At 62.8% G+C, this 14,359-nt stretch overlaps 4 protein-coding genes across 4 annotated transcripts; 2 read left to right on the forward strand and 2 right to left on the reverse strand.

The window, feature by feature from the left end:
• Window positions 1-72: 72 nt before the first annotated feature.
• UV8b_01709 (uncharacterized protein) lies at window positions 73-971 on the reverse strand (the record flags this gene model as incomplete). The annotated part of the gene is made up of 3 exons (XM_043139207.1): window positions 73-282; window positions 407-666; window positions 785-971. The coding sequence occupies 3 exons, from the start codon at window positions 969-971 to the stop codon at window positions 73-75; spliced, it is 657 nt and encodes a 218-aa protein (XP_042995141.1).
• Window positions 972-2,291: 1,320 nt separating this feature from the next.
• UV8b_01710 (uncharacterized protein) lies at window positions 2,292-5,309 on the reverse strand (the record flags this gene model as incomplete). The annotated part of the gene is made up of 1 exon (XM_043139208.1): window positions 2,292-5,309. One exon carries the CDS (start codon window positions 5,307-5,309, stop codon window positions 2,292-2,294), a length of 3,018 nt encoding a protein of 1,005 aa, XP_042995142.1.
• Window positions 5,310-6,162: 853 nt separating this feature from the next.
• UV8b_01711 (uncharacterized protein) lies at window positions 6,163-10,506 on the forward strand (the record flags this gene model as incomplete). The annotated part of the gene is made up of 7 exons (XM_043139209.1): window positions 6,163-6,273; window positions 6,328-6,515; window positions 6,575-6,629; window positions 6,696-7,291; window positions 7,465-8,606; window positions 8,689-8,855; window positions 8,974-10,506. The coding sequence occupies 7 exons, from the start codon at window positions 6,163-6,165 to the stop codon at window positions 10,504-10,506; spliced, it is 3,792 nt and encodes a 1,263-aa protein (XP_042995143.1).
• A 2,255-nt stretch (window positions 10,507-12,761) lies between these two features.
• UV8b_01712 (uncharacterized protein) lies at window positions 12,762-13,475 on the forward strand (the record flags this gene model as incomplete). The annotated part of the gene is made up of 3 exons (XM_043139210.1): window positions 12,762-12,864; window positions 12,924-13,012; window positions 13,098-13,475. 3 exons carry the CDS (start codon window positions 12,762-12,764, stop codon window positions 13,473-13,475), a joined length of 570 nt encoding a protein of 189 aa, XP_042995144.1.
• Window positions 13,476-14,359: the final 884 nt, after the last annotated feature.

The raw sequence follows: 14,359 nt of genomic DNA on the forward strand, positions 1-14,359 counted from the left end.
GAAGAAGTAGAAGTAGTAAAAATACAGGAGGTAAAAAGAGGCAAGAAAACAAAAGAATGCCACACACCCCCGTCACTCCGAGTCGCGGCCCGAGTCGTGGCTAGAGCCGTCGGCGTCGTCGTCCGCCAGGCGCGGCATCCTGCCGTACGTGCGCCTCATCGCGGCCAGGTACCTGCACACCTGGTGATTCTCCCTTAGAAAGCCCGCCTTGACGCCCAGCCTGTACAGCACCTGCACGTCCTTGATCGACCGCTCCGCCTGGCACGGCGGCTGCACGGCGTCCTGCCCGCAAAGAGTCAGCCCCGCCATCCGCCACGGCAGCGACAACAAGAGCGCAAAGTTGAGACGAAGAAAAAAAAAAAAAAAAAAAAAAAGAACCGGCCCGGGGCCGCACGGGCGCGCCTACCTGGGCAATCGGCCCGACCAGCCGCGGCGGCGAGCAGCTGCGGTACGGCAGCGCCGCCGGCGCGGAAACCAGCCCGGCGGGCGCAAAGTCCAGGCTCAGCTGCCACGGGGGCGCCGGCGCGTCGACGAGGCACGCCACCGCCGGCGGGAGCAAGCACTCGGGGTACGGGGGCGACGGCAGCCCGGCCGGCGGCGCGCCCACGAGGCCCTGCAGCAGGGCGGCGTCGGGCAGGCCAGGCGGCGCGCGTTTCTGCCGCTGTCCTGGGCGCGCGGGGTCAGTCCGTGGGGGGGGGTCAGGTTTCAACGTGCGGGTGTTGTTGGGTTGTTGGGTTGTTGGGCTTAGGGGGGGGGGGAGGGTAAGCGCAGGGGGCTAGTTTACTTCGGCGCTGCTGCGACTCGCGGTTCTGCCGGCGGCGTCGCTCGCGCGACTCCTGGCTGGGCGGCGTGGCGCGCTGGACGGGGCGGCTTCGCGCGCGGTCGGGGTCGAGAGGCAGGTGCGGCGGGGGCAGCAGCAGCAGGGACGGCGGCAGAGCTGCTTCGGGCGACGGGTGCGGAGGACAAGCCATGGCGCCGGTGCGGTGAAGAGGGAGGGCAACCGCAAGGACAGGACGAGGGCCGGAGAAAATAAAAAATAAAAAAATCCAGACTCGATAAAAATACCAGGGGGGGAACCTTCTTAGACGAGGCACGTGAGGGCGGCTCGCACAGGACTGGGGGGGGGGGGCCGGGCACGACGGCGCGGCCGGCCTGGATGGCTGGGTAGGCGGCGATTGCGCCCCCGGCGATAGGGCTTTCGGGGGACAATGCATTAGAGTTTGGCGGGGTAGGCAGGGGCCACCCCTGCCGGGCCCTGCTGATCTCCCGGATCCCATTTGAACCCAGCCGCGGACCTGCACAGCGCTTGCGTCGTCGCCGGTTTCCTCCCAGGGGCCGTTGGGAAGCGATATAGAAAAGTGGAGAATCCATCCAAATTAGCCAGATCGATCCAACCCTCATACACTACTATTTTAGCCCCATGCCGACGGAATTATTTCAGGGCCCGCAAGTGACATCACGCATCCGCCGCCCAGCCTGGCTGCCTGGGGCCGTGCGGCTCGACGCTGCGACGGCCCGGCCGGCGTTGCCCATGAAACGCTTAATAGATTCTTATCACGGCGCAAAGCTCTTATATTTCTTCTTGGCTGCAGAGGGCCCGGGCAATGGAGCCCTGACTTATCGTTTGCAGGCGCCGCTGCGCTGCCCCGATGTGGCTGTGCATGCGGCGCATCTACCGTGCGATGCTATCAGGAAGCGTGCAGAAGATATAGTAATACATATTAACAGAAGATCAACGAGGCCCCGGCTGACCCGATACTCGGTTGTGCCAGCTATTCATAGTGGGAAGAGGGGTTTCCCCAAGGGGCTACTGTTCCCTCGGTTACATGAGCCACATTCCAGCCGGACATGTCCGATAGCACGCACGAAATCCACCGACATCCCCGGCAATAGATGCTGCGTGACAACGCCATGACGTCAAGCGGGTGTCGGACGGGAGCACAGCTGGCTGCTCCGTGCTGCAAACCAGCTCAGCACTGGCACTGTACACGCGCGGGTCAGTCACTGCAAGTGGGGCACGGCCCTCTTGCTTGTCGGGTCAAGCTGCAGTGGCAGTGGGCAGTTTGGCTGCCAGCTGGCGGCTGGCAGCCGGCAAGTCGCTCGACAGCTGAAGCCTCTGACTTGCACGTGGATCCGTCACGGCTGGAGGAGACAGTTGATACATACCAGATGCGTCATGAATAAACTGACCGTCCATGCTGCCTACCACATGCTCCGCGACTAGATTTGCGTCAACATCGCCCACGACCACATCACCGCCATCACCGCCATCCACGGCATCCCAGCCGCCATCACGAACCCCTGCCCCGCAGCCACTGCCGGATCCTCGCCCCGTCCAGCTCCTGCCCGTCCACCCACGGCAGCGCCTCCACCGCTACCCACACGTCCGGCACCTCGTCGCCGTGCATCGCCGCTCTCGCGTATCGCTCCACCGCCACCGTGTGCTCCTCCGCGATGGCGGCGGCGGCGGCGGCGTCGGCGGCGAGCCCCTCGTCCAGCCTCCGCAGCACCCCCTGCGACGGAAGCCGCGCATCCGCCAGGCACACCACCGCCACCAGCTGCGTCCGCCCCCCCGATATCTGCGTCACCACCGCCGCGTCGCGCACGCGCTCGCAGCCGAGCAGCACCTCCTCCAGGCGCTCCAGCTGCACCGTGCGGCCCCGGACCCGGACGCGGTTGCCTCGCCTCCCCGCCACGGCGAGGCTGCCGTCCTCCGGGCTCTGCCGCGCGAGGTACCCCGTGCGGAGGAAGCGGCGGGGGCCGCTCGCGCCGAACCAGCTCGCCCAGCGGGGCGGCGCGATAAAGCAGCCAGACGACGCCGCCGCCGCCGCCGTCTTGGCCTCTTCCGCCCAGTAGCCCTGCGCGACGCTCGGGCCCGACACCACCAGCTCGCCCATGCTGCCGATGGGAGCAAGCTCGTGCACGTTGTGCGGGTTCACGATCCAGGTCCAGCAGCTGGCGAGCGGCGCGCCCGCACCTCCTCCTCTTCCTCCTCCTGCGTGCCCGGCCTCCCCGCGGGCTGTTGTCTCCGGGGCGGTGCTTACGAGGCCCGCTTCGCGTACTCCCCAGCCGCGGAAGACCTGTCGGCCGGGGGTCCTCCAGGCGGGCGGTGCTTTGGCCCGGGCTTGGCCGACGCACAGGATGGACTGCAGGCTGCTCGGCAGCGTGTCCCCGAGCTGGTGGCTGGAGACGAGTATCGCCCTGCTCGGTTGACACGGCTCAATAACGGTGCGCGACAGCGACAGGCCCGCCTCTTGGTCGTCCGCGTCTGCGGGGATGCAGATACACCCGCCCGACAGGAGCGTCCCCAGCACCTCGCAGAGACTCCAGCGCGACGCGTACTCGGCAAGGTGCAGCATGCGGCAACCCCGCTGCCAGTTGAGCGCTTTGGCCTGTGCCCTCAGCGACGAGACGAGGTCGCCGTGTCCGAGCACAACGCCGCGCGGGTCGCTGCCGTCTGCAAAGAGCACGTAGGCCACGTCTGCGGGGTCCCCTGCGTCGCCGGCTCCCGCGACGGCCGAGACTGCAGCCGACTCGGCGGAGCCGGCGCTGACGGGCAGCACGCTTGCCGCAATCCCGGCACACCTGGCGTGCTCTGCCGACGAAGTCAGTGCCACTTTCGCCTTGGCCCGAGAGCAGAGCGCGGCCTTCTCCTCGCGGCCGGCCCCCCTGTCCACCGGGACGCAAACACCACCCGCCTTCAGGATCCCGAGTATGGCCACGACGGCCCACAACGACCTCTCGAATACGAGGGCCACCGAGGCACCGCGCGAGACGCCTCTTTCCCGCAGCTGGTGAGCAACGAGCTCGGACAGCTGGTCCAACGTGCGGTAGTCGGTTCTCGTCCCGTCGCCGCCCCCCTCCACCGCAATGTCGTCGGGCCGCTCTCGCGCGCGAGCACGGAACGCCTCGTCCACGGTTGAATTCGAATCCGCCGTCTTGTCGGCGGCCTGCCTTGCTGCGCTCCATGCCGAAATGCACCCTCTGTCGTAGGGGCTCAGCAGCTCCAGGCTGCTCAGTTTTGCGCCAGACGGAGCTTCCACCAAGAGCCGCAGCGTGTGCTCGAACTGGCTCAGCACGTGGTTCAGGCGCGTCTCGGAGATGGCCCCGGGGTCGAACCTGGGGTCAATCGTAAACCCGTCGTCGCTCACCGCCAAGATCAAGTGTAGGGGGAACAGAGATTCGGAGGTTACCAGGCGCTCGAACGTGACGACGTCTGCATCGTCGGGCGCCGAGGGTGGGGGGAGCTCAGGCACAATGTTCAGCAGCGACCGGTAGGCTTCTGCCTGCCTGGCCGCAGGACTCAGCGCCCGAATCTTCTTCATGCTCCAGTGCACCGAGGGGTGTGCTTGGAGCTGTCGCAGGGACAGGGCCCTGTCCCTGACGAGCTGTCCCACCGTCATGTTGCGGTGCAGGTCAACCTGGATGGGGGCTTCGACAATGGTTGGTCCGATGGTGTCTCGAAGTCCGTTGGCAGAGGACGACCGGCCGGATAGTATGAATCCGTACACGACGCTTTCGCTCCCAGTGTAGATGCTCGACGTCAGGGCCCACGCCGCCTCGATGAAGTGCGGTATCTGGGCGCGGACGCCTTCCAGGCCGGCCAAGGATGCAAAGGTCACTCTTCTTACCGCAGCTCTTCTGACCTGCCCCGAACAGCCTCTGGAGGCGTCCGGCTCGGGAAAGAGAGCAGGGCTGCCTCTGAATCGAGCCCGCCAAAAGTCGGCGGCCACAGCATCGTCAAGGGCATGGCAGCGAGCCACAAACTCCTTAAACGCGGGCCGGTCGGGGAGCCGTCCACGATGCGCAGCTGCGACATCCACATTGAACAGGGTGAACCACGACCAGTAGTCCATGATGGCGTGGTGTGCCGTGGCGACAAGTCTGTTGCCGATGAATGCTGCGCGGAACAGCGGCTGACCCAGCCATTGCTTGCCGCCCGCTCTCCTGCTCTGCTGCAGATACTCGTCGACGTCCAGCTGGGTGGACTCCAACTGTCCGTTTCCCGCTGCCACGACCACCTGAAGCATCCTCCCCAGCTGGCATGCTGCAATCCTCGTGCGCAGTATCGCGAGGCGGGCAATGACGTGTTCGAGAGTCTTCCGCGCCGCCTCAACGCCTGATGCCGAGTCCAGGGAGACGACAAACTGGTACACGTCCGGTTGCGGCTCCTCCATCATGGACACCTGGAAGGGGGTGCATTCGTATATGTCGTCGATGGCACTGGCTGACGTGCCGCAAGCCTCGGCCAGTTCAGCCAGTATGGGCGGCTCAACATCAGCTGGCGACATGATCTTGGACGGTGTCATGCTGTGGGGGTGGCTGTCTATCTCTCCCGGTAGGAACAGAGATGGTCTGCCCTGATTTTCTTTTTCTTTTTTTTTCTTACTTTTTTCCCGCCTAGCCCTCGTTTTCTGGGCAAAAATGGGGGAATAGATGCGTGTTTGTTTCCAACGTGGCCGGACAGACACGGGCGCTCTTGGCAGACGGTGGAACCATGTTTGCTGTATATTGCCAAGCAGCGCAAGCCAAGCCGGCGCAACTTGACAGCTGCAGGGGACAGAAAAATCGCAAGGATGCGAAAATGTCCGCGAAAAAAAAGACGAGCACAAAGCCCCATGTGGTGGGCGAGGTTGCTGCTGACGCGTGGTCTGACCTGCGGAGTCAGCAAGCATATGCCGGTCTGACATGGACAAGCCCGGCTCGGTCGGGCCACAGCCATCTGCACGCAATCTACTCCGTACGGCTGCAGCAGTGCGTCGATACCCAGGACTGGGGGGGGGGGGGGTGTAGCGAGGCTGTGACGGCTTGCTGCGTCAGACCTGCCGCCCACCCCGACCTTGTCCATTCCGCGACGGCTGCGACGGCTGCGCAACGGGGTTCCGGAATAAGCAGCACCGCGTGGCTGCGTGTCAACGTCTGAGACATCATCAGCCCGGGTACTAGAGAGCCGGGACGGACCCGGTTCTCCTTGCGGTGTTTTTTCCTTCCCCCTCTGATGACTTGGAGACGTGAGCCCTCCCGTACCTGCATCACCCCTTCCCCCCCAACCTAAGAGATGGTGCCCTTGAACCACAACCACGGCCCTCGCGCAAGTTACTCCTCGCCCATCCCATCTTCAACCGCACGGGGCGCGCTTCATCGAAAATCTCGACAAGCACAATGGACGTCGACGCGACGTTGCCGGAGGGCGCCTCCGTACGGGCCCAAGACACGCCTGGTGAACAGGATGCCGGCAGGCAAAGGACCGGCTCAGGCTTCACGCCGCTGCTCGTGCGTCTCGTCCGCCGAGCCCTGATATGCCCTTGACTAACAGCTTGCCGCCAGCGCGTCTTTCGCTACACCGACGCCAGAGGATGGGCTCTCAACGCGGTGGCCCTCGCAGCCATGGTCGGCTCCGGCACGGCCCTGCCGCTCATGGACCTCGTCTTTGGCGGCTTCGTCAACGTCTTTGATCGCTTCGTCGCCGGCAAGCTCTCGCCGGACACGTTCATGGCAGAGGTGGGCCGTTACACGTAGGTGCAAGGAAACATCCTGGGAAGTGCCGTCGCCGACGCGCTAACGCCCCCGCCAGCCTGTTCTTCGTCTACATCTTCATCGGCAGGTTCTCCCTGATCTACGCCTGGACGGTAGGGGGTGCTCCTCCTTCTCTTCTTTGTCCTCTTTCCCTCTTCCGCGTCTAAAAGTTATCCCAGATGCTCGTCAACATGGCCGCCATCCGCACGGTCAAGACCCTCCGGGTGGACTTTGTGCGTCAGCTGCTCCGCCAAGAGGTCGCCTTCTTCGACACGTCGCTCTCCGTGGCCGGGCAAATCACCACCAACGGCAACGTCATCTACCACGGCATCTCCGAGAAGCTCGGCCTCATCGTCCAGTCGCTGTCGATGCTCGTCTCCGCGTTCGCGGTGGCCCTGACGGCGCAGTGGAAGTTGGCGCTGATCACCCTGGCCATCATCCCGGCCAACACCATCGTCATACTCGTCTGCGTCTACTTTGACACCAAGTACGAGTACGGCATGCTGGACATATACGGCGTGTCGGATTCGCTTGCCGAGGAGGCCCTGTCGACCATCCGCACGGCCCACGCCTTCTGGGCGTTTCCGAAACTCGTCGCCCGCTTCGACGAGCTGCTTCGGTCGGCGAGACGGGTCGGCGACAAGAAGTCGGTCCTGTACGCCGTCTTGTTCCCCGTTGAGTTTTTCACAAACACGGCCGGATACGGCCTGGCGTTTTGGCAGGGCATGCGCATGTATGCCAGGGGGGAGATTCAACAGCCTGGGACGGTGGTAACGTATGATTATCCGGCGCCCGTGCTTTGCTCTCTTTCTTCTTCCTAACTTCCTCCCTCCCTCCCTTCCTTCCTTCCTTTATTCATTTCTTTCTTTTATTATGTCTTTTTTGGCTCCCTCGATAGAATCCCTGCCCCCATGCCCGGCGACAGCCTCGGGCTGACGTGGCGTGCAGAGTTATTTTCGCCGCCCTGGTAGCCGCGCAGGCTCTGACGCAGATTGCGCCGCACGTAATGGCCGTGTCCAAAGCCATGGCCGCCGCGCAAGAGTTGTTCTCCACCATTGACAGAGAGTCCGCCGTGGACTCGCTTTCGCGCCGCGGCGTCGATATCCCAGACTTCCGAGGCAGCATTCGGCTGCGCGGGGTGTGCTTCTCGTATCCCTCGCGCCCGGACGTTCCCGTGCTGCGGCAACTGGACTTGGACTTTGCGCCCGGCAAGACGACGGCCATAGTGGGCGCCAGCGGGTCCGGCAAGAGCACGATATTCGGGCTCCTGGAGCGCTGGTACTCCCGCTCCGCGGGCGAAATCACGCTCGACGGGCACAGGCTAGAGGACATCAACTTGCGGTGGCTCAGGACCAACATCCGCCTCATCCAGCAGGAGCCCACGCTGTTCAGCGGCACCATATACCAGAACGTCATGGACGGCCTTTCCGGCTCCGACGCCCGCCTGTCCGAGCAAGAGAAGAGGGCCCGCGTGGCGGAGGCGTGCAGGGCTGCCCTGATACACGACTTCGTGGAGGACCTTCCGCGCGGCTACGACACGTGGATAGGCGAGAGAGGCGCCTCGCTGTCGGGCGGCCAGAAGCAGCGTCTGGTGATCGCTCGGACCATCATATCCAACCCCCGGGTGCTGCTGCTCGACGAAGCGACCAGCGCGTTGGACCCCGGCGCCGAGAGAAAGGTGCAGGAAGCGCTGGCCAGCATAGCGAGGGGCCGCACGGTGGTCACCATCGCCCACAGGCTGTCGACGATCCGGGGGAGCGACAGCATCGTCCTGCTCAAGGGCGGCCAAGTGGCGGAGAGCGGCACGCACGCCGAGCTCGTCGGCCTCGGGGGCTTCTACGCCAGGCTCGTCCGGGCGCAGGATCTGGGGGAGAAGCATTCCGGGGACGATGGAGATGCTTCTGGCCACGCCGAGGACGCAGGCGCCGCGGAAAAGGAGCCGAAGCAGGTCCTGGCAGGGAGCAGCGACGAGGTGGCCACGGAGGCTGCTCCCAGGTATGGGCTGCTGCGCGGGCTGTTCCTCGTCATGAAAGAGCAGAGGGTGCTGTGGCGGCCGGCGTTTGTGATTGTCGCATGCTGCACAACGGGCGGTGAGTCGTCCCCAAGAGAAGAAACACGCAACACTTTGACGTCCGATGGTCAACGTCGCACATGCCACTGACGCTGCCAAAGGCGTCACGTACCCCGCTATGGCGGTGTTGATTTCCAAGTCGCTGGAGGCGTATAACACGACCGATGTGGCCAAGGCGAATTTCTTTGCCTTGATGTTTTTGGTCCTGTCGGTCGGCAACCTGGTCTTGTACGCCGTTACGGGGTGGCTGTCAAACGTCATTGCTCAGGTACGCAAGCCCCTTTTTCTTTTCTTTTCTTCCTCCTCTTCTTCTTCTTTCTGTGTTTTTTTTTTTTTTTGCCCGTGTTATTTCCTTCTTGATGACCTCTCCTAATGCACTTCCCCAGACAGTAATGGAATTCTACCGGGGCGACATCTTCAACAACACCCTCCGACAGGACATGGCCTTTTTCGACAGACCCGACAATAGCACCGGCGCGCTCGTGTCGAGGCTAGCCTCGGAAGCATCGAGTCTGCAAGAGCTGCTGTCCATCAACCTGGCCCTTGTTCTGATCTGCATGGTGAATCTGCTCTCGAGCTGCGTGCTCGCCATTGCGTACGGATGGAAACTAGGACTGGTCCTAGCCTGCGGGGCGCTGCCCTTTATCGTCGGATCCGGCTACCTCCGCATCCGCCTCGAATCCAAGTTTGAGCAGGATACTGTGCAGAGGTTCGCGAGCAGCAGCGCCGTTGCGGCCGAGGCGGTCATGGGCATCCGCACGATTTCCTCGCTCGCCCTTGAGTCGACCGTCGTTGAGCGCTACAGCCAAAGCCTGGGCGACATCGCATACCACGCGGTTGGGAACCTCGGGTACAAGATGCTTTTCTACGCGCTCAGCCAGTCGGTGTCGATGCTCGCCATGGGTCTCGGCTTCTGGTACGGCGCCAAGCTCGTCTCCACGGGGGAGTACACGTCGTCCCGGTTCTACATTGTGTACCTTGCCATTGTGTTTTCCGGGGAAGCAGCAGCAATCATGTTTCAGTACACAACTAGCATCTCCAAGGCAGGTACGGCGATCAATTACGTATTTGGGCTACGGCACACCCGCATCCTGTTTGACGACGACGACGATCAAGACGAGGAGCCGGACGCCCCCGCGGAAAAGGTGCTTGACGAGAAGAAGAGCTCGGGGCTTCGGCTGAGCCTCGACAATGTGCATTTTGCGTATCCGCTACGACGGGAGCAGAGAGTCTTGCGAGGAATCGACATGCACGTGCGGCCCGGCAAGATGGTGGCCTTTGTCGGCGCGTCGGGATGTGGCAAGTCAACGCTGGTAGGCTTGCTCGAGCGCTTCTACGACCCGACGAGCGGAGCGTTGCGGGTGGACGGGCAGGACATCAGGAGGCTGCACCGGCGGAGGTACCGGCGCGAGATGGCGCTGGTCGAGCAGGAGCCGGTCCTGTACCAGGCCTCCATACGGGACAACATCTCGCTGGGGGTCGAGCAGGGCGACCCGTCCGAGGCTCAGACGATCGAGGCGTGTCGGAGCGCCAACGCGTGGGATTTCATCTCGTCCCTCCCGGACGGGCTCGAGACGCTGTGCGGGGCCCGGGGATTCGCGCTGTCGGGCGGGCAGCGCCAACGCATCGCGATCGCGAGGGCCCTGGTTAGAAAGCCGCGCCTGCTGCTGCTTGACGAGGCGACGAGCGCGCTGGACACCGAGTCTGAGAGGGTGGTCAAGGCGGCCCTGGACCGCGCAGCCGAGGGGAGAACCACGGTGGCGGTTGCGCACCGGCTGAGCACGATCAGGGACGCGGACGCGATTGTGGTTTTTTTCCGGGGCCGCATCGTCGAGTCGGGAAGTCATGACGAGCTGCTGCGGAGGAGGGGGGTGTATTACGAGATGGTCCTGGGGCAGTCGCTGGATGGGGGGGGGTGACGGGGCTGACGGGGCTGACGGGGCTGACGGGGCTGACGGGACCTTCTTTTCTTTTTCTTTTTTTTTCCATGATAGCCGTGGCGGGATCTGGTCGGGCGAGGGAGAGGCGATGGCGGCTGGTGGATGCGTTGGTTGGCGATGCGCTGCTGTTGTTGTTGCTGTCGAATTTGATAAGTTGAAGTGCGTGCCCGTTGACGCTTGTCAGCTGTGGCGGGTGAGACGCTGCAGCTGCAGGGAGGCTGCCGCCCATGCCCAATCAGAATAGCACGAGAAACCGGAGAAAAAAGACGGACCAGACGCTGACTGTTGCCGTTGCCGTTGCCGCTGCTGTTGCCGTTGCCGATGGCTGAATCATCAATAAAGGTCCAGCTGCCGCTGTCGTCGAAACACCTGGCGGCTGGGATTTTGCCACCAGGGGGCGTTGGGGGTTCGGTGAAGCGGCCTCGCCTTGCCTTGCCTTGCCTTGACGAGCTATCAATCCCGGCGCTTTTTGATCGACGCCTCGCCTCACCTCGCCAGCGGACAGGCAAGCGGGAGCAGCACGCATCGACAAACACCCGCCCGTGCCAGTGCCAGGGCGGCGCCAGTGACGACCAGCCCAGCCCCGACGGATGGTGGTCTGGTTGGTCCCGTTAGGTTCAAGAGGGGACTTGGAATCTCGTGTTCCCCTTTTACATCGTCATCGTCCTGCCAGACCCTCGTATCAGCCGCAGCCGGCAAGAGATGCAAGATGCCACTCGGGGGCGGGGGGCCTTGGCGATGCGATGCGTTCGCCGCCGCCAACGCCACGCCATGGATCTGGTCTTTGGGCTGGCGTCTCGGCGGCAATTGGTCCGCGCTGATGCAAGGAATACGACGCGCATGACGACGAGTTGGCGCCGCGGGGGAGGAGAGAGGGGAGGGGACCGGCCTGCCCCTCGTGTTTATCCCAGCTGACACGCACTTCACTGACAGCCACTTCACTGACAGCTTGCTTGTGGCGGGTGTCTGGTGTCTGGTGTGCCGCAAGGTGCTGTGTGACTGCTGTGACTGCTGTGTGACGGCTGGTTGTCGTGGCCGTGATGAGCGGGAGCAATCAAATTGATTGAGGCCAGGCCTGGGCCGGCGGCAAGTTTGCCTGGAGCCGCCTGGCTGCAACGATCGAGGCTGGCCGGGGGGGGGGGGGCTGTGCCCTTATTCACAGGGCCTGGACCGGCCTGGACAGACGGGCCTGGACCTGTCTGGTCTGTCGTGCTGTCAGTCACCTAGTGCTCTTTGCCACCAGCTCCCTGCCACCAGCCCACCTGCCACCAGTGACGGTGACAGTGAGTGACATTGACAACCTTACTTGCGCAAGCCAACCCCTACCGACTCCGGAGCCCGGAGCCTACGAGCCCGTGGTCCGCAGCGCGCAGCAGGCAGCACGTACCTGTGGGCAGCGTGTGGCAGAAACTGCAATCGGGCCATCTGCGGCAAAGAACAGACCAGACCAGACCAGACCAGACCAGACCATCAAATCTCTGACGGGGCTGCGTACGTAGCATATTGATGCCGGCACAGACGAGATGGGATGGCCCGATAGGGGCATGGCACCTGGCCCAAGTCGTCGTGGTCCAGCTGGTGGCGCTGGCAGCCCAGGCGCGGAGATGATTGATGCCTGGCCGTGGCCGTGGCACCACCGGGGTGCTGCTGCCGTGCTGCTGCCGCTGCCGTGCTGCCGCCGCCGCCTGGGCCATGCCCTGTACTGTGCTGTACGTCCCCCTGATAAGATTAGGTCAAGCTCCCCAGGCCGCCCGTCCGTCAGGGATCAACACTCTGGCTCTTGATATTTGATAACCAGCGCTGCTTCTCTCCTTTGTCGACTTTGGCTCTCCACGCCTGCCACTGCCCGCTGCGCGTCTTTCGTCGTAGCCGAGCCCGTGTGCAAGCTTCAAAGTCTTGCCCGTCGCTTGGTTTTCTTGCGGGCAGCCCGCCGTTTCGTCGTGAGCAAGCAAGCAAGCAAGCAAGCAAGCCGACCGACCCCGTCATCGCCGCATTCCTCGTGTTGGCCAGCCATTAACCGCCCGACAACAACAACAACAAACTACCACCGTCGCCTCAAAAAGCGTCACCATTTTCAATCTTTTTTCTTTTTTCTTTTCTTCCTTTCTCTCTTTCTTTTTTTTTATTTTATTTAATATCTTTTTTTTTTTTTTAAATAAAAACCCCCTTTCCGTTGGTTGGGTGCTTGCCTCGCTCGTCCCTCGGCCATACCATACCGCAAGAAGACCGTCACGATGCCCTCGCCCCGGTCCGCCGTCTTGGCCGCCGCCGTCTTTGGCGCCGTGGCCAGCGCCGACTACGCCATTGACCCCTCCAGCGTGTCTCTCGGCACCAGACGTAAGACGAAGCTCACCATCCAGACTTGGGGGACTCGTGTGCTGTGCTGACGGCTGCAGAGAGCTGGTGCGCCCAGGAGCAAAGCACATGCCCCCTCATCTGCCAGCAGGTGGAACCTCGAACCACGCTGGTCAACACTTGCGATCCTGTTGGTGAACACCGCTGAAATTTTGGTTTTCCTGCTCCCCCCCCCCCCCCCCCCACCCCCTCTGACCTTCCCGGCTGGCTGGCAGGTGACGCTCACGTTCGGCTGCCTGTGCGGCAACAACCAGCAGCCCAACGTCTCCGAATACTCCCTCAGCCTGCCGTACTTTATCTGCCAGCAATGGGTCCAGCAATGCCAGAACGCGTGCGACACGAACGCCTGCAAGTCCGACTGCACGCAGAACCACCCGTGCGGCGCGCAGAACCCCCAGAAGGCCAACGCCACCACCAAGGCGCCTGCCGCGGCCGCGAGCTCGGCCGCCACCAGCGGCGCCGCCATCTACACGGACGCGCCTGGAGGCGGGAACGACGGCAAGAAGGGCGCGGCGGCTGCGCTGGAGGCGGGACGCACGTACGGACTGGCCGCTGTCTTGACCGGCCTCTTTGCCGGGTTCGCTCTGCTGTAGGGCCGGTCTCACGGGACGGAGGGCAACATGGAGCCCGGGATTTTGGGGCTGTCCCTTTCTTTTCTCTCTCTCTTCTTTTTTTTTTTTTTTTTTTTTTGTTTTTTTTTTGTACTCTTCCCCCCTCCCCCCCCCCCTCTTTTGCATCGTCATGCCGGGCAAGCTTCTATCTGTACATCTTTTTTGTTTTCGGCTTCTTTTTTTTTTTTTTTTTTTTTTTTCCCTGCGCTTCTTTTCGGACGGTAGCGAAGTAGTTGTCGAGCTTTTTTGCAGGCAAAGTAATACGGTAATGGATTCGAGCGAGCTTTGGCAGCGGAGTGAATGAATGGCCTTGGTCCGTCGAGTTTGGCGCCAAGCATCAATGCTTTTTGTCTCGGTGTCGTTGGAACTTGGTCATTGCATGTGCCGGGATGCCGGGTTGCTCGTGGGTAGCATCGGCTTTGCGAGGCTGATAACGATGCAGCTGCGACTGCGGCAGCCGCGGAGCCGTCTCTCTCCGACCAGGCTTCGGCAGCCGTCTGCATCTTTTTTCAAACAGCACACATGCAGCAACAAATCCGAACCACAGGGGGAAACAGGTACTTGATCGAGGCTGGGGGCTGGCTGTCGGCTACATTCATTGATACAAGCCGATAAATAGGGCGCCCGGGCCCGAAGGAACCCGGTGCCCGTCGGCCCTTACCAAGAAACAGTACTCCGTAGTACGTACAGACAATGTCAGCCAGCAGCTGGTTCCACTCTGCTCCGAACGCCGTGCACGTGCTGGAGAGGTCGACTCGACAGCAGCACAAAAGAGCCCCCAGTGTCCGCGCCGCCATGCAGCCGCCTTTGGGGCCCACTGGCCTGGCTGGCTGTGCTGTCAACGGGGGGGGGATAATAATAAGAAT

Source organism: Ustilaginoidea virens, chromosome 1, assembly GCF_000687475.1.
Source record: "Ustilaginoidea virens chromosome 1, complete sequence".
Classification (NCBI taxonomy): Eukaryota; Fungi; Ascomycota; class Sordariomycetes; order Hypocreales; family Clavicipitaceae; genus Ustilaginoidea; species Ustilaginoidea virens.